The sequence below is a fragment of the Cetorhinus maximus genome, chromosome 3 (genome assembly GCF_964194155.1).
Source record: "Cetorhinus maximus chromosome 3, sCetMax3.hap1.1, whole genome shotgun sequence".
NCBI lineage: Eukaryota > Metazoa > Chordata > Chondrichthyes > Lamniformes > Cetorhinidae > Cetorhinus > Cetorhinus maximus.
Window position 1 is genome coordinate 27,074,188 of NC_135881.1, and position 23,411 is coordinate 27,097,598.

Below are 23,411 nucleotides of genomic sequence, written 5' to 3' on the forward strand. Positions count from 1 at the left end.
ATGTCTTTATTTAACTTCAATAATTTTCTTGCCAGAGTTGAACGCACCGTGCTTGAAAAAACTCACAATTTCCTCTGAATTAATTTTAAAAATAATGAGAATGATCAGGTGATTTAAGATTGCAATAACCACTTTCTTTATGTTTTTGCAAGGCATTGCAAACAAATTTTATATTTAATTAGTTGCAGGTTTGAAAAATACTTGTGCAGGCTGGGCTCAGAACAGTGCATCCTGTGCAATGCTTAAAGTTATAACCTCAAGAATAGTTCCAGATGCACCACTGTGACATCTCGACACCCTCCATCAGCATCACTAAAACTGCCAAACCATGGCTTGCCTTGTTTGTTGAACTTGCACTCATTGGAAACTATTTAGACAGAGCTAGCCCGTTTCAAAACCAACTATTGTAATATATTAATATGGCCCCCCTATTCACTACAGTACTGGTCTACATTGAGGAAAATGGCTGCAAATTGCAAGGTGACAGTAATAAACTTTCAGAATGAGCATGTGATTGACAAATGAATATCAACATAAATAATGAGGAATTACATTTTGACAAAAATTAGGAGGTCACATATTACTTGGGTATTAAGAATTCAAATAGGGTAGAGAAGCCAAGGGATCCTGGAGCAAAAATACATAGCAGGCTTGGTCTTTAGAATCAGAGAAAAGTTATGGTGCAGAAAGAGTCCACTTGACCCATGTCTGCACCAACCTAAAAAAGAAACTAGCCGCTCATTTCAATCCAACCTTCGAGCACCTGGTCCGTAGCCTTGCAGGGTACAGCACTTCAGATGCAGATCCAGGTAACTTTTTAAATGAGTTGTGTTTCAGCCTCAGCCACCAATTTAGGCAATGAATTCCAGACTCCCACCACTCTCTGGGTGAAAAAGCTTTTCCTCCTGTCCCCTCTAATCCTTCCACCAATCACCTTAAACCAATGCCTCCTTGTAATTGACCCCTTAGCTAAGGGAAACAGGCCTTTCCAATCTACCCTATCTGGCCCCTCATAATTTTGTACACCTCAAGTTGGCCACCCCTTGGTCTCCTCTGAACTAAAGAAAACAACAGTAGCCTTTCAAATCTTTCCTCATAGCTTCAATTTTCAAGCCCTGGCAACATTCTTGTAAATCTCCTCTGTACTCTCTGGAGCAATTATGTCCTACCTGTAATATGGTGACCAAAATTGTGTACACAAAATTCCATCTGTGACCTAACCAGTATTTTATGCAGTTCCATCAATACATCTCTGCTTTTGTATTCAATACCTCATCCAATAACGGAAAGCATTCCAATTTATGACCACAGCTGAGAATTGTTCGCAAACCAAGTCCCAGAGAGAAACTTGACTTATGAGCCATGCCCGTTTTTTTTGTATTCTGAAAACCTGAAGAAGTCGTATTAAAAGCAGGAAGTCCAGTAACACTTTTGGGATTTTAAAAATTAAAAGTATAAGTTTTATTAACAAGTATAAAAGAAAACTTAAGCACATAAGGTTACATACAGTTACACAGTTAAAATTAGCCTTACAAAACATTCCTCCAAAATGACTCTCTGCCTGGTCAGACCCACAAGTAAACACCTTCCAGGCAACAACCTCTTAGATGTTTAACTATAAAAATCCAGTAATATTACGCAAGGCAATCTGCTGTAGCCTCAATAAAGGAATACCACATGACCTGTAACTCTCTTCCACCCTGCTGTGGAAAACCAAACTTCAGAATTAAACTGCTTTTTGCAGCTCAAGACTTTCCATGCTTGACTGGATGGCTGATTCAAACCTGCATCCTCTCCCAGCCCAGAGCTACCAGTTCCAGCAGTTCACAACTCAGCTACAGCTACATGTCGTAGCTCAAAGGGCTCCCTTAAGCTCTCCACGGTAACTCTAGAATACCTTTTCTCCCCTTTCATCTCAGTTTTCACCCCTCTTTGATATTCATATCCTTCCAAATATAAGATCTTTCATGTTTCCATCTTGCCTTTGCTTTCGGTCAATAACATATAATATCCCCACTTCTATTTACCTATGGAACTCCAAGATGCAAACATGTTTCTTTACACCTCTGACTTCTCTTTGATATTCAAACAAACTCTCAAATTAACTAAAATGCAAATGTTTCACATGTACCTCAAAACCTAACAACTCTTATCCTTTTCAGGTTTTAAAACCCCCCAGACAACCTATCTCCCATTAATCTCTGTCCAGCTTAATTGAGTCTCTCTCGTGCAGATAATTAAACTTAATTGAATCTCTCACTCAAACACAGACTTCTTCACAGAATAACATTATTCCTCAAAAATATTTTTTAAAAGCCTCCATTTAGCGCAATATGCTTTCTTTACCACTTTATCCACCTGTCCTGCCACCTTCAGGGACCTGTGGACATGCACTCCAAGGTGTCTCACCTCCAGCCTCCTCAATATCCTCCTGTTTATTGATTATTCCTTTGCTTTGTTTGCATTACCTCCCCAAATGCATTACTTCACACTTTTTGCGGATTGAATTCAATTTGCCACTTTTTCGCCCACTCAACCAAACCATTGATCTTTATCTTGCAAAGAGGAAGCTGAGGGATGACCTAATGGAGATCTTGAAAATTATGGAAAGGTTTGATAGAATAACACAGGATGTTTCTGCTTGAAGAGCAAAACGAGTGGCTGTTAGCACATGGTGGTCACCAAGAAATCACATAGGGAATACAGAGTGGTGAGAATGTGGAACTGTAGATTGTAGTTGAAGGGAAAGTATAGATGCATATAAAGGAAATCTAGATAACTATATGAGGGGGAAGGGGGTATAGGGTTATGTTGCTAGTTAGACGAGGAAATATGGGAGAAAGCTTAAGTGGAGCATAAATGCCGATGTGGACTAGTTGGGCTGAATGGCTTGTTTCTATATAGCATGTGTTGACAATAAATTTAATATGATTCAAGATTAATAGATCTGATCAGCCAGAAAATTAAAATTGCCTCCATTAATCAGCATTGCTTATAAACATGTTTTCGGAAACTGTCCCTGAACAGCAGGTTTCTTACTTAAAACTATTATTAAACTGTTTCACACCTTTTCTCCCCTCATTGAACCAAATGGTCTGCTTGTGATAAATTTGCTTCCGAGCCTGTGTGTGATGGTTTTTATCTAATGATGTGGCAAAGTTATTTTTCGCCCAATTGACTCCTGTACAAATCATGTATTACAGTTCACTGCCACCTGTACTGCTGCTACATAGTTTATGAAAAACTTATTTAAAAGTGCACGTTAATTAAAGTTATGTAAAAGACGTGTTTTACACACTATAGCTCTTGTCAACCAAGTATTTCTGGTCAGCGTGATAACTACTCCAATTGCAGAAGGGACTTGCTGATCACAGCAGCAAAGTTTAGGACTACTGTAGCCATTATTCACTGTTTCATTTTGAATGTAAGGGAATAAACATAATTTGCAAAGTAGAATCATTAAAAAATTGTTGTCTATGGTGACACCCTATCACTGCTCTACAGATGAGGATCAATCACATAAGAAGATGAGAACTAGGAGCGGGAGTCGGCAATTCAGCCCCTCGAGTCTGCCCTGCTATTCAATACGATCATAGCTGATCTCATTTCGGCCTCAACTCCAATTTTACGCCCTGTCCTATAACCTTTCAACCCGTTGTGATGCACCAATAGTCATTTGCAACATTTTCTTATTTGCATAATTGAAATAAAATAAGACCAGTAGACTACTGAACATAGAAAAATAAATGACTTGTTATGAGTTCTGATCCATTCAAGGGGTTTTAGTCTTACAGTCAAAGCCGAATAAATTTGATGATATAACAGCCCTTGAGAGAAAATGCTTTAGATTTCTGTGTGGTAGAGCAAATATTTGTTCCTATGGATTCTGTCATAGGAAATGCTGTGATTTGTTTTATTTAGATACTTTTTATATTTTAGCTCCTGGATTATTTTTGGTGACACTCAATTTGAGTAGATGCTTAATTTGGCCTTCAAATGTGCCCCCTTCCATTATATATGACGTACCCCTCTGTTGCTAGTCTTCATCTGCAGATTTCTCCATGGCCTCTCCCTTCCTGCTGTATCCTGTAGCTCTGTGTGTAACCATTTTTCCATCAATTATTCCACCTCTGTACCCTTTAAATCCTTCCCTCAATCCAGTTGCAGACCTAGCAGCTGTCTTGGCCCAATATTCAAGCTTTCCCTGTAAGCTCCTCTGCCTTCCTGTCTCTCCCTTCCGTCAGAAGGCTGCTTAATATTTGCCTCTTTGACCATGTCTTTGGTCACCTCCTGTACCCCTTTTCCAGTTGTCGCTTGGTGTATGACTCCAAGTTTTCGGAGTGCTTTGATAATATTCAGTTTATTCAGTTAAAGGGTCTAAGTAAATCTAACTTCTTGTACTTTGTACATTTAATGCTGTGTGATGCACATCTTGTGAAGTATGCTTGGTTCGTCAGTTCCAATTGTTCCCATCATTTATGAAAGCAATCAATGATAGACGTAAACTTCACCCTGCTGTTATCCTGTTGAAAATACTTTCTGCTGAAACTGTCCATATTTTGGCGGACAGAGTCTGCAGTTGTATTGAGGGGTATTCTTTACTGTGTGCAAATTTCACATGGCCACCATTGTGTTCGACTAAAATCCCAGTGACAATGTTGTACAACTAAACTCATTTAGTTTTATAGATGTCACTTGCTCATTCAGAAAAAGTGAAACGTATTTAAAGTTGGAAATGAGCTGATTATCTCATCAGCTGTTTTCTAAAACGTATAAAAGTAAAAGTCCTGTGAACAGTGTTTGAGATTAGATTTTCAGAAGTAAGCAGGAAAGATGTTGAGAAGATGTTTTGACTTGTGTGGAACCCAAAATTAGGGATTATAAATTTGGATGGTCGCCAATAAACCCAATAAGTAATTCAGGAGAAACTTGTTTATTCTTGTGGTGAGAGTGTGGTGCTTGCCACCACATGGAGCGGTTGAGGCGTTTGGTATCGATGCACTTTAGGGCATGCTTGTTAAGTGCAGTCCATGAATAGAAAGAAATTAAAGGACATATTGATGGGGTGAGATGAAGTAAGATGGAAGGAGGCTTATATGGAGCATAAACTCAGGCATAGACCTAATAATAAAACTAAATGCTGGAAATATTCAGGTTTGGTAGCACCTGTGGAGACAGAAACAGTGTTAATGTTTTGGGCCAATGACCTTTCTTCAGAACTTGGAAAAATTAAAGATGCAATAAGTTTTCAGCAAGTAAAAGAGGTGGATATGTGGGAAAAAGAACAAAAGGGAAAGTCTGATAGATGGAAGGCAGGAGAGATTAAATGAGAAAAGAGTTGATGGTGCAAGGTGAAAGGAAATGGGAATTGAACAAGTAAAGAAACAAATCCTGCAGATGCTGGAAATCTGAAACAAAAACAAAAATGCTGGAAAAACTCAGCAGGTCTGACAGCATCTGTGGAGAGAAAGACAGCGATAACGTTTCGAGTCCATATGCTCTGAAGAAGAGTCATACGGAATCGTAACGTTAACTTGAGAAACAAATCCTGTCTGTCGAGGAGGTGTGAATGGCAGAATCATGAAGGGAAGAAAATGGGGGCAGAGTTGATAACCTGAAATTGTTGAACTCAATTGAGTTCTGAAGGTAGAACGCAGCAGGAAGCAGAGGTCAGCCTGAAAATAAGGTGAAGAATTAAAATGACAGTCAACTTGAAACTTGGGATCATGCTGCTGTTTCTCTGTCTGCAGATGCTGCCAGACCTATGCATTTCTAGCATTTTCTGTTTTATTTCAGATTTCTAGCATCTGTGGTATTTTGCTTTTGTACAAGCATAGACCCTTTTGGGCCAAATGGCCTCATCCTGTGCTGTAAATTCAATGCTGTTGCAGCTGGTTCAAGACTCCTAGTGGTGATCTTATACCCCAAGGAAAATGCTAAATCAACAGCTGATCTTGCGTTCACGTTTGGGGAGACTTCATTCTATTAAGAAAAATATGTGATATAACTGCCTATTAATGGGGAGTTTAAAATTAGTGCATTTTGTCACTCGCCATTGCCATCTGCTGCTCTGATTTCTCATATGTTTGGAGCAATACAGCTTCTACCATTAGTTTTCAACCCGAGGTCTATTAGTATTCCTTCTTCCTACAATATACTTTGGAATTAATAATGGCTATATATTGGAAGGGAAATGATTTGTGCAAAGTGATTTTTATTGCACAGATTCATTCAGAAAGTAACACTATTGCACCCTTTAGGACCTTTTATGCAGAACTCTACTCTGGCAGCAAATCAAACTGTCTGCACTAAGTAGAAATTCATAGGGTTTGTAGAAAAAAAGAGTGCTGCAAAAGAAATTGTTTGCTGTAATCCTAAATGAAACATAATAGCTAGGATAATGCAATTTGAAGAACAAAATCTGCTCCATGTAGCAAATAAGTAAATAAACAAGCAGGGAAATATCCTTCAGTCCATCCTGATTGCTCTCACTGGAGTCCGCCTATAATTCTATCATAGACTACAGCATCATGCACCCTTGATCCTTGCTTTAGAATCACTATTTACAGCTAATGATTGCAGAAGAGAATTTTTAATCAATTATTTTGGATGTGAAACTCATTTTGAGAAATCTGCCTGTGTCTAAGTCAGGCTTTAACAACAAAGACAAAAAGTGCCACCCTCAAAGTTTTGAGCTGATTTTGCCCAGAAAGAGAATTTGGCCATCAGCACTGTGGTAGAGGATTAGTTAATAAATTTGAAACCAAGTTATTTATTTTGAAAGGGCCTTTCACAAACTTATTTTATGGACAGTATGGTTTCTGAAAAATTTTATTTTGCTTTAAATGAGACACATTAAATGTTTATTCGTAGCTTCAAATGAAGACCCAGGCCCAAATTTTGCGGTCAGTGGTGAAAGGACAGCGCGCACCACTGACAACGCAAAAAGCTGCACAAGAAAATGTAATGGGCTCTGTGGCATCAATTTCCCCTATTTCTTTTGGTGCCATCCATAGGGAGTTTCACGTGGAAACTCTCTAGCAGGCTGGGCAGTTGATCAGATTGAAGAATTTTCAGACAGCAAACTGAGAACTAGATGGCATTGATTATCATTCACTTTTTAATCATTTTACAGGATGTGAAATAAAGATTGATACATGCGCATGGGGTTAAGGCAGAAGTTGAAATAGCATATATTTTGAAAAAGCTATGGTTTAATTGTAAAATTCCATGGAATATTTTTATCATGGAATGGAGTGAAAGACAACACTGCTGCTGCTGCTTGTAGCTACTTCTACCTGGTGATCTGCTGTCACAGTATGTTGCACTTGTCTGCCTTGTCCCATCCTCTCACACCCACTGTAGCTTGCCTACAACCACTCTGTGATGTCATCATCCAACTGCACCTAGGTTGACCCATCTTTCTGCTGCCCTCCACTTTGTCCTCCGGAAGAGATCTTTATAGATTTCCAGCTGTGATCAAATGGCCAAAATTACCGACATTTTCTTTTCTGGATGTCACTTTTTAGAGTTCTTTTTGGATCTTGCACTTTGAAGCACCTCTTCATTTGTCTTAATAGTCTGTATATGGAATTTTAAGCACATATCTTAGCATCCACATTCTAAAGGCTTCTATTTTCTTCCAAAGATCTGTATTGTCCAGATTACTGAGGCATAGAATAAAGTGGTGCACCTAAAGTGTAGCACTTTGAGTTTTTTTCCTTGTTACAAGCTTGAATTTTCTTGTTGTTAACACATCTTTCATCTTCACAAAATTACTTCTGGCTATCTCTATCCTTCTTCTGACTTTGGCATCATATCTACCATGTTCTTTTATCTTTTGTGCTAAATAGACAAACTTATCTACTTGTTCCAGTGTGACACCACCCACTTCAATCTTCACTCCAGTTTCTTCTAATGTATTCCATCTAACTACCATTGTTTTTGGTGTTCATACTCAATCCATATTCTGAACTTCTAGATTTTACTTGATCTATATTTTGTAGGGCCTCTTAGTCTGCAAGAAGCATTCTGTTGTCAACATATCACAAGTTTATGTTCTTCCAATTTTTACCCCTGGAAGTACATCTAATTCCCTGAATATTTGTTCTGTTTACAGATTGAGAAATTTTGGCAACATCTTGTTGTACTCCTCTTGACTTTTCTAGTGGCTATGGCTAGAAAAAAACCCACCTATCTTTACACGGACTTCTTTGCAGAGCAATGCGGCCTCAGTGATCTGTCCATTAGACCACGCTCATCAAATTAAAAAAAGGTCATTTAAAGGAGCCTCGCAGCTGTCAGAACTAGTCCGAGCCCCATGACAGCCCTTGCTGCCTTGGAGCTCGGGATTCCCAGAATTTCGTGTTGTGACCCAGCTGGGGTCCTGATCCAGAGTGTGGGAAACCTGATGCTCGCTATTTGATTCCAATATAGGTTCTGGATAAATCATCTTTACCGTCAATGGCACATTTGAGCATCACATTAACTTTTAGCGATAAACATGATCGAACACTTTTTCAAAGTCTATTAAATATATAAATTTTCTTCTAGATAGTTATTGAAGATTGTTCTTGGGTTAAATATGGTATTCTATGTTCTGATTCCAGGTCTAAATCCAGACTGTTTCACCACTTTCTGCTTCAAATTTGTTATTATTTCTTTCTATTATGATTTTCAAGATTGCTTGAATGAGATGGCTCATTAAGTTTATGGTTCTAAAATAATTTCACTCCATTGCTTTAGGTTTCTTGGGTAACTTAAAAAATAATGAATGTCTCAAGTCACTTGGGATATATCCTTTTGGTATATAAAAACAAAATACTGTGGATGCTGGAAATCTGAAACAAAAAAAAAATGCTGGAAAAACTCAGCAGGCCTAACAGTATCTGTGGAGAGAAAAACAGAGTTAATGTTTTGAGTCTGTATGATTCTTCAACTCTGAAGAAGAGTTATACGGACTCGGAACGTTAACTCTGTTTTTCTCTCCACAGATGCTGTTGGACCTGCTGAGTTTTTCCAGCACTTTCTGTTTTTGTTCCTTTTGGTATATATTTGATCACAAATTTCTGTTATCACTTCTAGTTCTGTTTCTCTAAGGACTTTTAGGTGTTCAGTTGTTACTTAATCTATGCTTGGAGCTTTTACTGTACTCATCAATTTCAAGGCATTCTTTATCTCTGATATCATAATGTTTGATCCTTCATTTGACTCTATATCTGAGGATATAATGAGGATTCCCTCAATTTGAATCATCAGACAATCCACTTATAAGTTCTGACCATCTTTTTGTTATTGCATCCCTTTCAAAGAATATTTTACCATCCTTGCCTTTTATTCATTCGCTATCTGTTGTTATCTCCTTCTGTCTGTCAAAGATGTCACCTTTTGGTGCATAACTCTCATTTGATGTTTTCTTTCTAGTTCCAACACTTTATCACACATCTTGTTATACCATTTCTCTTTCGCCTGCCTATATGCATCCTTTATTTTCTTTTCCATGTTGTCATACTTGGGTGTGTTTCTTTTGCTTTCCCCTTTCTATCATCATTGCTAGTATCTCATCTTTTGTCTCTTTTTCTATTCTGCTTTGGTAGTATTTCCTTTGCAGCATCTTGTATAAACTCTCTTATGTTTTGCCATTTGCTTTCTGTATCTTGTTCTGAGACCTGTTTTTTCTGTTTCCTCAAAATTAATATCAAGAAAATTAAGATGAAACTGAAAATACCAAAAAAGACAAAGATATGTGACCATTTAGATCTTGATATGAGAACATGAGAGAGGCATTCGCTTTTAAAGTAAAAAAAATGTAGGAATGTCTCAGAACTAAAGAAACAGAACAAACGGAGGTTTCTGAACAAGAAATAGAAAGCAAAGACAGTCCAGGCTTTTCAAGGCCAGAGGTTGTTCATAATTATGGCTTGGAGTGTCATTAAAACGCATATACACCTCATTCAACAAAACAAATTTTCCTGATCACTGATTGATTGTGCACCCTGTGGAGGGACAAGGTATTGCTGACAGCAACTTCCAGATTTTTGAATTTAACTGTGCATGTGTGGACTGCAGAAGTTGTCGTCAGTTTGATGGTAAATGCTAAAACTGTTGCTGTCTTTGCAGCCACAAATTCCTGGTCTATGTCCTGCGTTGTAAAAATAACAGCTTGAGTGCAATATTTGTTGAAAAATAAATTTTTCCCCTATTTTCCAGAATCTGACTTGAGAAAAAGAATACGCGTTCACTTATTAAATGCACATGGTTTAGATGAAGCTGGAATTGATGGTGGAGGAATATTCAGAGAATTTCTTAATGAACTGCTCAAGACTGGGTTTAACCCAAACCAGGGATTTTTTAAGACGACAAATGAAGGGGTTCTGTATCCGAATCCTGCAGCAAAAATGCTGGTTGGCGATCACTACACCAGACATTACTACTTTCTAGGAAGGATGTTGGGAAAGGTGAGAATTGAATTCTTTAAATATCAAATGTCTTGACCAAACGAGCATTATATTTGGAAACAGCTGAAAGAAGGTTAAAAAACTAGCTTTGAGAAATGGTGTTTGTTCGCCACAAATTGTTAGCCTTGGAATCCATGCGTTGGTGGAGAGAGGTGGTGGTAAAATAGAGCTGGGTGTTGTCACCTACATATGAAAACTAATGCTGTGCTTTCAGATGATGATGAGAAATAGGAGGGGGCCGAGGATAGTTCCTTGGGGGACATAGGAGGTAAGAAGAGAAGCAATTGCGAGTGATACTTTGGCTACGATTAGATAGGTAGAAACAGATTTTGAAAATGCAGTTGCGAGTGAATTGGGGGGTAGGTTTTCCAGGGATGGATAGAGAAGGAGGTAGGTTTGAACATGGAAGGGGGAATATGGGTGGAGAGTGATACAAGGAAGTGATCAGAAATGGCCTTAATCTGTGATTGATACGATGGGACTAGCAAGGCCATGTGAAATGGCAAGGTCAAAGGGATGGCTGTGAATATAGGTTGCGCAGTTTGTGGAAGGAGAGATTTAGGGAGGATGAAAGAACAGTGATCTGGGGAGAGAAAGCACAGTGAATTGAGATGGAGGTTGAAATCAATGAAAATGACACTGTGGAGGCTGAGGGAGGAAAGCACTGAAGATAGTGAGAAAATTGTTATTGTACTTAGGAGGGGGGTAGAGAATGATGATTTTGAAAGACAGCTTGGAACAAGGTGGAATGTTCAAAGCAGGGAAAAAATACCAGAAGAGCAGGGGCACAGGCTACCACTGCGACAATCTTGACTGGACAGCAAATGATGGAGAATATAGCTAGATTGAATTATCCACCAATATTATTCCCTTAAGGAAGATGTGAATATTTTACTTGCTGCTCCCTATGGTTCTCAAATATGGAAATTTGGAAGGAAATGGTTTTCAATTACCAATTTATAAGTCAGTCATTGGTTGGATTCGATTAGCATGTTTGAATGTTGTATGTTTATTACCTTTTTTGTTGTTTGCAGTGACTTGACACATAAACCAGCAGTCAATTTGCTATCTAATTAATGCAGTATAGTGTGATGACAACATTTGGTCAATATTGCTCCACTGGAATCAGTTTCCTTTCTTAATTATACATTTTTTTCCTGTGATGCTTGCTATTTGGACACAATGCATTATTTGTATATATTCAGCATTAAGTTTTATTAAGCTGCTAATTTCTTTGGTATTTTCCGAATACATTTGGTAGAGTAATTTTAGATGTGGAACTAGGATCTGAATCAGAGTTACTTTCACAGTATATTATTGGATCGTATTTACTAGGAAGTAGAGGACAATAAATGAAGCATAAATGTAGTTCACCCATCTTTCTGATTAAATGGATCCCATGTAAAATATTTTTGGGTGATGTACAGTGACTTGGATTTCAATGAAGCATCTGTGGTATTTGTGTTTTTAATTCCGTTTTCCTTATTAAAGGGACAGTGCCCTTGTAATTTCTGCTGTTGGATTACTGGAAAAAGAGACATGTCGAAGCTTTTCATCTTGCATTCATAAGGACATATCGCAAGAATACCAGTAGAAGGGGAAAACAATTTATGCGAAGAGACTGCTGATTGGTTGGCAACTGGACTCTGGTAGAGGCATTGCCATGGAGAATAAACCAGTGATGGTGACTGACAGTTAACTGCCCAGCAATGTTTGAAATTTAAACCAAGCAACTTGACACTAGTCAAGGCATAGCCCTGGGGAATGAACCAGAGAATGGCTCTCACTTTTTTTTGTTCAGCTGAAACAGGTGCAATGTACAAATTCTTTCTATCTGCAAAGAACAGGGCCCTGTGTATTAATATATGTAGCTTCCAGTACACGCAAATGTGTCACACTGCGAGCCTGACTGACGATCTTAAATTGGTTGTCAGCATAATTCTTAGTACATTGAGGATTATTTAGCAAATGTTGTCCAATTGTGGAATCACATCTAATGTTGGACACTGTTTTGAGTTTTGCAAGAATGGACTGATTGGGGACGGTTTGTACCTTGCCCGTTGTGAACAGCGGCTGTTCATTGTTTGATACAATGTGCCAGTCTTTGGGACGTACGGCCTACATTCCTAGCATCACACTGGCATTGAAATTCATATACCACATTACTCATTTGTGTGATAGGCAGAATGTCTTTTTGGCTTGATGGCAGCATCCTGTTAGGAATGTATACCACGCGTGTTGCTACTGCATAGTAGCAACGTGAAACAGCAAGCTTCACCTGTTGCTCAAACCTTTGAGATACCTTGCCCTTCCAGGGTAACCTGAGGTAGACTGAGCACTTTTCAGGGCTGAAAGTGATGGCCTTAGGCCAGTTTATGTAAGCATTGGGATTCTTACATGACTTAGGCTCCATCCTGCACTCAGACTCACCTTTTGAAGTGGAGCAGTCAAATTAACTCCCCTTCCTTGATATACTGGTTGAGAATCTGCCAGGGCATTCTCTACGAAGGTCTGCCGCAAGCCTACCTTCATGGTCAATGTACACATTGGCATTCTTGCCGTTCCACATGCTATAAGATTGAACTTATCGGTAACCTTGTAAATAGGGCCCGAGTCATTTGCTCACCATGCAAGCTTGATGCTGAAGTAGGGCATGTCAAAGACATCCTGCAGGAAAATGGCTGCCCTGATCGATCATTTCACACTTCATATCACTCAAACTCATGAATGGGCCTAAAGCTGTTACGTTCGGCCCTGAAAGTGCCAAGTCTACCTCAGAATACCGTGGAAGGGCAAGGTATCTCAAAATCTGAGCAACAGGTGAAGCTTGCTGATTCACACTGCTGCTATGCAGTAGCAACATATGTGGTATATGCCACTAATAGGATGCTGTTGTCAAGCCGAAAAGACATTCTGCCTATCACGCAAAGGAGTGATGTGGTGTATTAATTTCAGTGCCAGTGTGATGCCGATATGTAAGCCATATGGCCCAAAGATTGGTAGATCGTATCAACAGCGTGTTCCAGTTGCTATTTGCAACGGGCAAGGTAATGACTGTGCCCAACCAGCCTCTGCTTGCAAAACTCAACAGTGTCCAACAGTAGATGTGATTCCACAATTGGATGTTTGCTAAATAATCCTCAGTGTGCTAAGAAATTACACTGACAAATTCAAGATTGTCAATTGGGCACGTAGTATGGCGCATTTGCATGTACTGGAAACTATGCCTAGGGCAACAGGGCCCTGTTTTTGACAGACAAACAGCACATGTGCACACTGCGCCTGTTTCAGCTAAACAAAATAAGTGACAGCCATTTGCTGACTTATTGGTCAAGGAATTGCCCTGAACAATCAGGGTCAAGCTGCCTATTTTACATTTCAAACAATGCTTGGCAGTTAATTGTCAGTTGCCATCACTGGTGCATTCTCCATGGCAATGCCTCCATCAATCTGCACTCTCTACATATAGTAGAAATTGTTGATTTCCCCTTATATTGGTATTCTTGCGAAATGTCCTGATTGGTGTGTTACAACTGACTGAGGATAGTGCGCTGCAATATCAAGCCCCACTGTTCCCCAAGCCGTGACAAATGTAAAAAGTTTGACCAAACCACCAGATTGCCCCAATTCTACCTAACTGTTTAACTTGGGTTAAAAGAATATGGGCACCAGGTTTGTAAACTTAATAAGTAAATAACTGTTTATTGAACAAATTGCCTTTAACTAGTGGCAAAAGAAAGAAATATGAACTGCTAACTTCTAACATTATAACTTAAACTCTACCCCCTTCTTAAATCCATATGTGCACACACACACACACACACACACAATATGGATTTTGAGGGTGCGATAAAACAGTTCAACAGCACCCTTAAAATCCGGAGTACTGGATCCGATGGGTTGATTTTGATTGATGTCTTCCAAATTCCTTTCAGTTCTTGTTGATGACACGAGGTGGTCTTCCAACACTTTCAGTATTTAGTTCACTGGTTGAGAACTTGCTTTTCAATGTCTCTAACAGTGGTTTTCCCCTTTTCCTTTTCACAGGGGTTTCTTCAGAGAGAGAGAGCGGGTTATAGAGATGCGAGGAAAAGAGATTTTAGATGTTTTCTCTTTGCAGGCCAGTAGCTTTTTGCTGCACTGCTACCACACAAAAGCCCTGGTCACCTGGTCAGAAGCCTTACGTCACCATCCTGTCTTTCATGGCACACTCTGTTCCAGGACTGCAACATTGTGTATATATATATATCTCATCCTGTTCCAGTGGATATGCCTCTCAAACTGCAGCCATTGCAATCCCAACCCACAGTCCAATAGAAATAAAAAGATATGTTCCTTACAAGTGCAAGATGAAAAAGTTTAGATATGTCTACTTTTTTCAGCAATGTTGGATTACTTTTGATTTTCTTTCAGTATAAAGAGTTTTGCACCAAGAAATTGTTTCTTGGGCTGTTTAGGAAGTAGAGATCTGACTGGAGCTGTAGCTTGGAGCCGAAGCCAGCAGTATAGTTGTGACACGTCAAACATAGCTTTTTTTCCATGACTTGTGTAGCTGAGGCCTATCACACAATCCCTCTAACATACAAGAGCAGTTTATAGAATCTTTTAATGTAAAATAAAAATGTTACAAGCTGCTTCATGGAAAAATTCATTCTAGGCCAAATCTCTATTCTTTTAAAATTCTGAACCGTATAGGTAATGTTCTAGTTTTTTTTAATGTATACCTGGTGCTTAAGATTGATGCGCTCATACAAGGGGGGACATGTCACAACTGAACATATCTCCTCATCAAACCTCCGTTTCTAATATGGCTTAGGAAAATGAAAAATCAGCATTCAGGTGTAGCTTCCATCTCTAGAAAATACCATGGTGAATAGGTTGAATGGCCTCCTTCTTTGCTATCCTACTCTATATGAATACTTCTAGTCCTAGATGCAAGTGTTTTATGAAGCTGGGCTTGTGTACTTGTTTTAGGGAAAAGCTAATTATTTCAGTAAGCTGTTTACTGAATTGCTGTATTTTAAGTTGGCCATTGAAGTGTTCAAACATTGCGCGCTTGTCTTTATAAGAAAAGAATTGTGATGTAGACAGCGTTCAATCATTAATGCATGATTTAATTCCAAGTATTTACTTAGCCGGTTACTTTAAAGCTGTGACAGGCAGCAACTTGCAAAGCTGTCTATAACAGAGCTAATTATATTTTGATTACAATTGTAAATGGGATGTGGCTAGTAAATGCTGTATATGTTCTTAAATCTATGAACAAAAATGCCTTTTGGGGAGATATTGATTGCTATCTATATTTATTGGGGCGTAATGAATTCAAATTTTCTTTAATGCCCGTGTAGTGATTGTTTAGTGTGATTCAGTGCACTAAGGTCTTTATAGCCATCTTAACAGAAGGGATTACCTCATGTTGCTGGTCACTTCTCAATTAAACTTTCCATTAGGAGATGATTCTTGATTCTGTTTGTGTAGCGATTGCATTTTGTTGGCTTTAAATCAAGCAGCCAGACAGAACATAAATAAGCAGTCAAAATATGTGGTAATGGCATTTTGATCTGTTTCACGGTTAGAGAGACCTTAAGGTTATCTCAGTTGATTTATCTTATAATACTTATTAAAGTAAACTCCACTTTTGCTTGTGCTTCACCTTTGTAATGCCCAATCAGCTGTTTTTAATACAACTTGGCAGCCTCTCTTATTTCTAATGAGCATGCATTTGTATTCATTGACCTTATTGTACTATGTAGCATCTAAGCACAGAAAAGGACTTGCATTTATATAGTGACTTTCACCACTTCAGAATATCTCAAAGCAGCTTATAGCGACTGAAGTGCTTTTGAAGTGTATTCATTTTTGCAGTGCAGCATCAATAAGAATAGCACATGGTGTTCTAAGATACAGGTGAGCAAAAATGTAATTGTTGCTCCTAATCCAAGCTTGTCTTTCTGTAAACTGCATAATCTGGAGAAAAATCTGAATTTTGGACTATGCTGCTTATTTTCTCATGATAGGAAATGGGACTGGGTGAACATTTAGATCAGCATTTTTTAATGCACACCGGGGGTCCACAAATTACTTCCTAAAATTATATCTGGGCCTTGTGATTTTGCAATCTGTGCTACCTCATCTCCTGGTGTTGCCTCTGGCTGATCTCTCCTGTCATTTGCATTTGTTGCCAGTGTGTCAATGCTCCAACTCCCATTGCAGCACTCGGCAGTGTTAAAGCTCTAGCACGAATTCCCATTTCTCGGGTCCAGTGAGAGATCACTGCACAAAAAAGGCAGTTGTCAAAAATTGCTGGAGTGAAAGAGAAAACACTTGGAACATCGAGAGAATAGTGAAGAACAACAAGGATACCAGTGGAGATGAATACAGAGGACGAGTAACTTGAGACGCTGGGACAAGTTAAGAGAAAACCCAAAATGCAGCAGATACAAGGATAAAGTAACAGAAATGGAATGAGCATGCAACATGAACGTATCCTCTGAAGGGGAAGAATAACAGCAAGATGGTAACTGATGCTGAGAAACAAAATCAGTAACAAACATGAAGAATAACGGAGAGACGGTGGGAGGAGAGGCGGGGAAACTACAGGCTGAGGGAAATAACATGCGCAATAGGTGAGAATTACAGAAACATGAGGATTGTAGCTCTTCTGTTTATGCGAACTCCACAAACCCCTTGACTCCACTGTGAATATCATTCCTGGACCCTCACATCAGTAATAGTGTGGCAAAGGTTCCACATCTTTAAAGGATTACTATCTAGCATGCATAAAGTGCTCCATAAGCACCCCCAGTAGAAACCATCCAAGCTCGCATCTCAATTTTGCAAATCTGAAGTTTACTCCCAAGATCACCTAATCTCTTCTCGTAAATCAGAACTTTCACCTTTCAAAGCTTGAAAGACTATTCATGATAGCTTTGAGAGGAATACCTTTCCACAGTCCTTGTGTTGCAACAGCAGATCACAGCCCCAAATTACTTGCGGACATGTCGAGCTTTTTAAAGGAAGATATGTGCTTTTTTTAAAAAAAGCATACAAGCAAAAGCAGGCTGAGAATGTAAAGTAACCACTTTGTGGAAAATTCCTATGCGGATTATACTTTACCAACCGGCCTGGAGAGAACATGGAATGTCGCACCTAAAAAGGTGTGAAGGCTTACTTCAGTCAAAGACACTTGAAAGGGAGAGATGCAATGCAAAAGACTGAACTTTAATCTCCTGTGGTTGCGGCGACGGTGGAGACTGATTACCGCATCTTGGCAGAAACCATCTCCTGTTGAGTTACATCTCAGAATGTGGAAATGGCCTGAGTTGAAAGAAAGCAGACTCTGGGCCAAAGACATGCGTATTCCTGGAAGGGAAAAAATAAACAAGGAAATGAGTTTAAAAAGCCAGCTGCAAATCTGATCAGTGTGTTCTAGTTCTGGTGTGCTCATGTGGGATGTGAGGGTCACAGCAGAAGAAAATCAAATCGGCATGCCTGTCTCTCCTCTCTCTTTCTTGCTGGGGGCAAATCAGAAAAGCCACATTCAAGAAGGAAATAGGACAGTTCCTTCAGCTCACCTGCAGAAGCAAGTATCTCCAAACAACTGCTCAACTGCCAAAGTCAGCTGTACTGGAATCACCAAACCTAACGGCAGCAACATCTGCCATCTACTCCTCACGGACAAGCCAAAGACTGATTCATATATCTTTATCACTTTTTAATTTTTGGACTCAACTTCTCATTTCTGATCTATGTGTATGTGTGGCATTTTTATTATTTTTTTCTCTCTGGTTTTTAGTAACTAATAAACTCACTCCTCCTTGGACCCAAGAAAGTCTGGTTAAATTGGCTCCTTCTAAAACATAAATACATTTGGACTGGGTTGGGAAAAAGTATCCAAGAGGGAAGGGATCCTTTTAAATTAACCTTGTTGAATCCAACCGAGGAGATTGAATAAAGAAGGGAAGCCACCTCATTCCTCTTCACCCAGGAGCATAACAAAATTGGGGTCCAGTTTGAGAAGTTAACAATTTGGGCTATCTCGTCCAGGATTATAACAAATTGGGGGACCTCACCCGTTGACCGGTTGTAGCACTTGTTAAAACAAAGGTCTCAATTCCACAATGAAGACATTCATCATTTGAGTATTGCTGAAAAAAGACACATATTGTCGAAGCATTTTGTCTTGCACTTATCAGAACAGTTTGCAAGAATACCAAATGTAAAGGTAATAACAAGTTAACTGGTGCATTCTCAATGGCTTTGCCTCTAACAATCGGAGTCCACTTGCCAACCAGTCTGCACTCTCTTCTTATGCAGTAATTGTCCTGATGAGTGCAAGAGGAAAAGCTTCAGCAAATGTCTTTTTTCAGCAATACTCAAGTTCGGCACTGCCAAACAACTGCATGCTCCATTGTGTACTCTGGCGCAAACATGATAGGTGGGACCGATTATGGTAAGATTTGGCGGCCCTGTTTCACCAACAAGCTAGGTGACCAAACCTAGTTCAATGGGGAGTATACTGGGGTGTGGCAGGCATACCTTGGAAAGAAGACCCAACCTAGTGGGGTTACCAGTAGACTGAGCACCAAAAGCATAGGCTGTAAACCAATCTAAGCACTCCCATAATCAACAGATCAGATCAGACCAAGCTCTGCAGCTTGCCCATAATAGTTTTCTTCTTCTTTCTCAGTGTACCTTTAATATGCTGCTTGTATTTCTTTGCTTGTCCTACATTTTTCAGTACCAAAGAATTCCACCAGAGCAAGAAAAAAAAAGATTTTTGTGTTTCTCGGTGTGTCTCACATTTACAGAAACACATTGACACAAGGATCTTGACATTTTTAATTTGTCTTGGATCTGCCTCCTTCTGTGCAATTAAGGCGCCCATTTTTTCCGTGCTGACTACAGTCTAAGAACAGAATTATCAAATCAGTATCACATATTGAAGGGAATGGAATCTGCTGAGAATTCAATCCTGCTTCAACTGGAGCTGATGCAATGCATCCAATTCTGCAGGGTTTCTGTGTTTACTTTAAGGCTCAACCTAACAATGAAGAATGCAAACTGATGGTGGGGAAAAAGATGTTGGGGCTGGGTGGGCACGAGGAGGCCTGAAATTCCAAATAGGTCATCAGTGGTTATCTGTCAAAGCTGGAGCTACTTCCGACAGACTTCAGTTTTAAAGCTAACATTATTTGCCTGACTTTCACATATTGTTCAAAAGGTGACATCTCTTGCAAGACAGCACTCCTTCAATACTGTACTGAACTATTGGCTTATGTGCTTAAATCCAGAATCATCCGATTCAAAGGCATGTGCTATCACTGAACTAAGCTGACACAGCACAAATGATGGATTGAAGAATGAACCTCCTGGTGTGTGACTGCTAGTCATTTTTTTAACCTATTCAACCATTGAGGGGGCTTCCCATAGGTATAATTTTGAAAGTTTTTAAATATAGCTAGACTCAAAGCTGGTCTGTAGACATTCCTCAAATAACTGATGTATGATGTAACATGGGTTCCAAAATGGATTGGCACTAAATTACAATTTGTAATTTGCAATATTGATTTGTTTCTTAAAAATTAAAATTTCCAGCTATCAAGGTTAAAAGCATTTACATGTATTGACGTAAAAACTCATAATGGAAATCAAATGTCCAAACTATGAAAGGTTGAAAATGGTAATCAGTGGATGAAGTAATATATCAAAGGCTTTTTATTGCAGACATTTGGTTTATAAATATCTCTCAAATTCAGAATCCATATGCTGGTATACCAGGAGTGCTTACCCCAGAAGATTATTAACACATGGCATTTATTATTAAACTCTATTCTTATTTTTCAACCTGAGCTGTTTTTCCTTGATGGAAAGCATTTCTTGTTGAAGGATATACTAGAATTTTTGTTTGTGAAGATTGTCTATTTCTGAATCCACGTTTTCTTGTAGTGAAGTATGCAATCAATGGGCTTCTGGGCCTTTCAGTAGGACGTATCAATAAGCAGTTGGTCCTCAATGTCTCAAAGCACATCACACACTGAATTACTTGTTGGAAAGCACTGTTATATAGGCAAATGTCAGTAACTCAACAATGGGTTGTGGTTATGGGACTGAACTCCCAAAGATTAAGTTCCCATTCCACAAGAACAAGTTGATCTGTTCTAGCAATAGGCTTTTCTCCAAGGAAGGAATCCCATCACCTCTACTTGGTCTGGTCTGCACTGGACCCTATGTGGTTGACTTCTAATGCCCTCAAAAGTGATCTGGACAATCAATCAGCGAGAGTAGAATGGGCAATAAATTTAACCTTGCTGGTATTGCCCATGTCCCATGAACAAATAAATAAATGAAAAAATATTAGTTAAACTCCTACTGTTTTATATGAAAACTGCTTAACCAGGAAGACCTGTTTTCTTCCTTTGTCTTCCTGACAGTTGCTTTCTTTCTGAGGCCAAATTGATGATATGGCAGCAACAGACGCATTAGCATGTACAAACATAGTTATTACTGTGGTGATGTTATAGCACTATGGCATCACTACTCTGCACATGCACGAGCACAAACAGCCATTTAAATGGACTTGAACGTTGCAGCCAGTGTGCAAGAAGACCAGTGGCACATTAGAAAGGTAAATGTTGGTGAGTGGTACTCTTAACCCACAGTTTTCTGCTTCAGATGCCAGATTGCTGTCACCTGAACTAAGTTGATAGCATTGAGGAAATTCAGAATGTGTAGAAGCGGATGCTGATACTGGTTTCTATAAGCATTGCCTCAGGGATTACAGACTTGAATGGATAATCTCAATAGACATCATTCTTATTTATGGTTGTACACGTTGAAGTACCAGCCAAGCAACAAAACCCATCTTTATAGTTTCCTAATGTTATGGTAGCATCAGCAGTATCTGAATCTCCTGTGGCATGCTTATAGCAAGTCAGAGGATATGCTGTTTTATAAGGTCAGGGAGATTATGCCATGTAAGTTAGCATGTGGCTGTGGGTCCATTTATTGCTATAAAGTACAATTGCTTTCTTGAAATTAACAAAGTATGTATTACATGTCTGGTGCTTTAGATCATGCGACTGTTGTGCAAGGGTTTTTTGCATTAAATAGCTAGGTATGTACAGCTTTTGCCATATTACACTCATCATCCTATGCATGTAGTTTCTTTGGTGTGTAGCTGTTCTTTTAGGTTTCTAAAATGGCAACTGATGGGAGATAATTTATTTTTCTTTCACTCGCTGTGGGGGAAGCATCTGGCCTCTGCTTGGCAACTTCCTTCAGAAGCATATTTCATGGGGAATTTTCCTGTTATAATAAAACCACTTTTGTACTAGTCTGTCATGGTCGCCTTGTCAGTAACCCAAGTTTTGTTCAAGTGATCTAGTGTAGGTTTAAAGTTTCAAATTCTACATAACCATCTTTGAATCTTATCCTCCTCTTTCAGCTACTAATGTAACATATTCTTGAAAAGATGGCTGATTTGGAAGCATTGCATCCTAATCCACTCTTAATCTGAGCTGAACTGATTCAAGGAATTGAAGATCTCTTTAATTAAAAATGTGAGCTTTCTGTAGTCAATTTGCTGCATTCACGAATTCTTTGATTTTTTTGTGAGAATAATTCCATCTCCATTCTAGTTTCATAGTGAAATCTCCATGCTCGTCACATAAATTAGAGCAATTTCCCATTAAGATTTCTAATTTTTTTTATTGCACACAGGTTTAAATAACTTCTATTTGTTTTGTATAATCACAATATTGTGTTACGTATGTTATAATTTAAAAATGTTGGCACTATTCTTATCGACATCTAATACAAATTGTTTTTCAAGGTTACGTCAGCTTATTCTTTTGCTTTGGAGCCTGTATTTGATTCTTTGAGAACAATTTATAGTTTCCTGCGCAAATAGGTTACCCAATAACTTTCTTCTGTTTAAGCAAAAGTATTCATTTGGCAGTGGTATTATGTTTTATAGTGCATGTGTGTTGTGAAGGTGAGTGTTGATGCAAAGTATAGTTCCGATTGATGACCAAAGAAAAGTAGGCATTTGTTTCTTTATTGATTCTTGATGCCATAAGTTACTAAATCCATTTGGCAGCTTTTGATATTGTTCACATTTATTTTCCAGATTGCGCCACCATTTGCATTAATTGCACAGCACTTACTTGTATTAAAAAGGTTTCCTGCATAATGAATCAATTTTAGCTCAATCATTTTGGCATAATTTTGGGCAGTAAATATACCTATAAAACACAGATCCTTGAAATGCATCTTATAGCTTTCATTCATATTGTTGCAGCTTCATAACTGGAATATTAATAGGACTAGGTTAAAGAATTTGCATATTCAAGAGGTCAGTTTGCATAATGCAAAGTGGATTCCCATTATATTTGTTGATCAATTTCTACAAATTCTGATGTGTAAGGTTACAATGGTTAACCTAAGATATATTTTAAATTACATTCAAATGTATGTACTGCATTTGAATTATTTGTAGTGCAGCCAAAGGCAAAAGTAGTGATGCAAAGGTAACTACTCTAAAAGTAAATTAGAATTTGGTTTTCTTGTTTGTGTGAAAAATTGCATTTCATTTGATTTTGGACTATTGGTGTGCATTATGAATTGCTGTAAGGAATGTAGTGAAATGAGAAATTAATGAATTTCTTATTTAAAAACAGAGTGCAGAGCATGGAAAGTAAATGGTGAATTTGTGTCTGCCATAGATATCTTCGGTTCAGTGGAAACAGTTGCTGTGAAGAGGTCTGAAGATCTTTTAGTGGAGTTGACTGTTAACTGCCTCATGTACACCCGCAGGTTATGCTGCCATACATGCAACAACAGCATCCCATTGTGATCTAGCCCAGATAATCACACACATGTACCTCCACTTTCTCTGGAGTCTGCTTACATTACATGTGCTGGAATGGTGCTTGAGCCCTTGACTTTCTGACA

The 23,411-nt window shown here is 38.7% G+C and overlaps 1 protein-coding gene across 6 annotated transcripts in view; it reads left to right on the forward strand.

The window, feature by feature from the left end:
* ube3c (ubiquitin protein ligase E3C) overlaps positions 1 to 23,411 on the forward strand; it is a 169,830-nt gene that overhangs the window by 107,797 nt on the left and 38,622 nt on the right. For all 6 annotated transcript variants that reach the window (XM_078537131.1, XM_078537136.1, XM_078537147.1 and 3 more), the window contains one exon: positions 10,210 to 10,457. In XM_078537131.1, the coding sequence (XP_078393257.1) occupies positions 10,210 to 10,457 (248 nt within the window). The remainder of the gene's footprint in view (positions 1 to 10,209; positions 10,458 to 23,411) is intronic.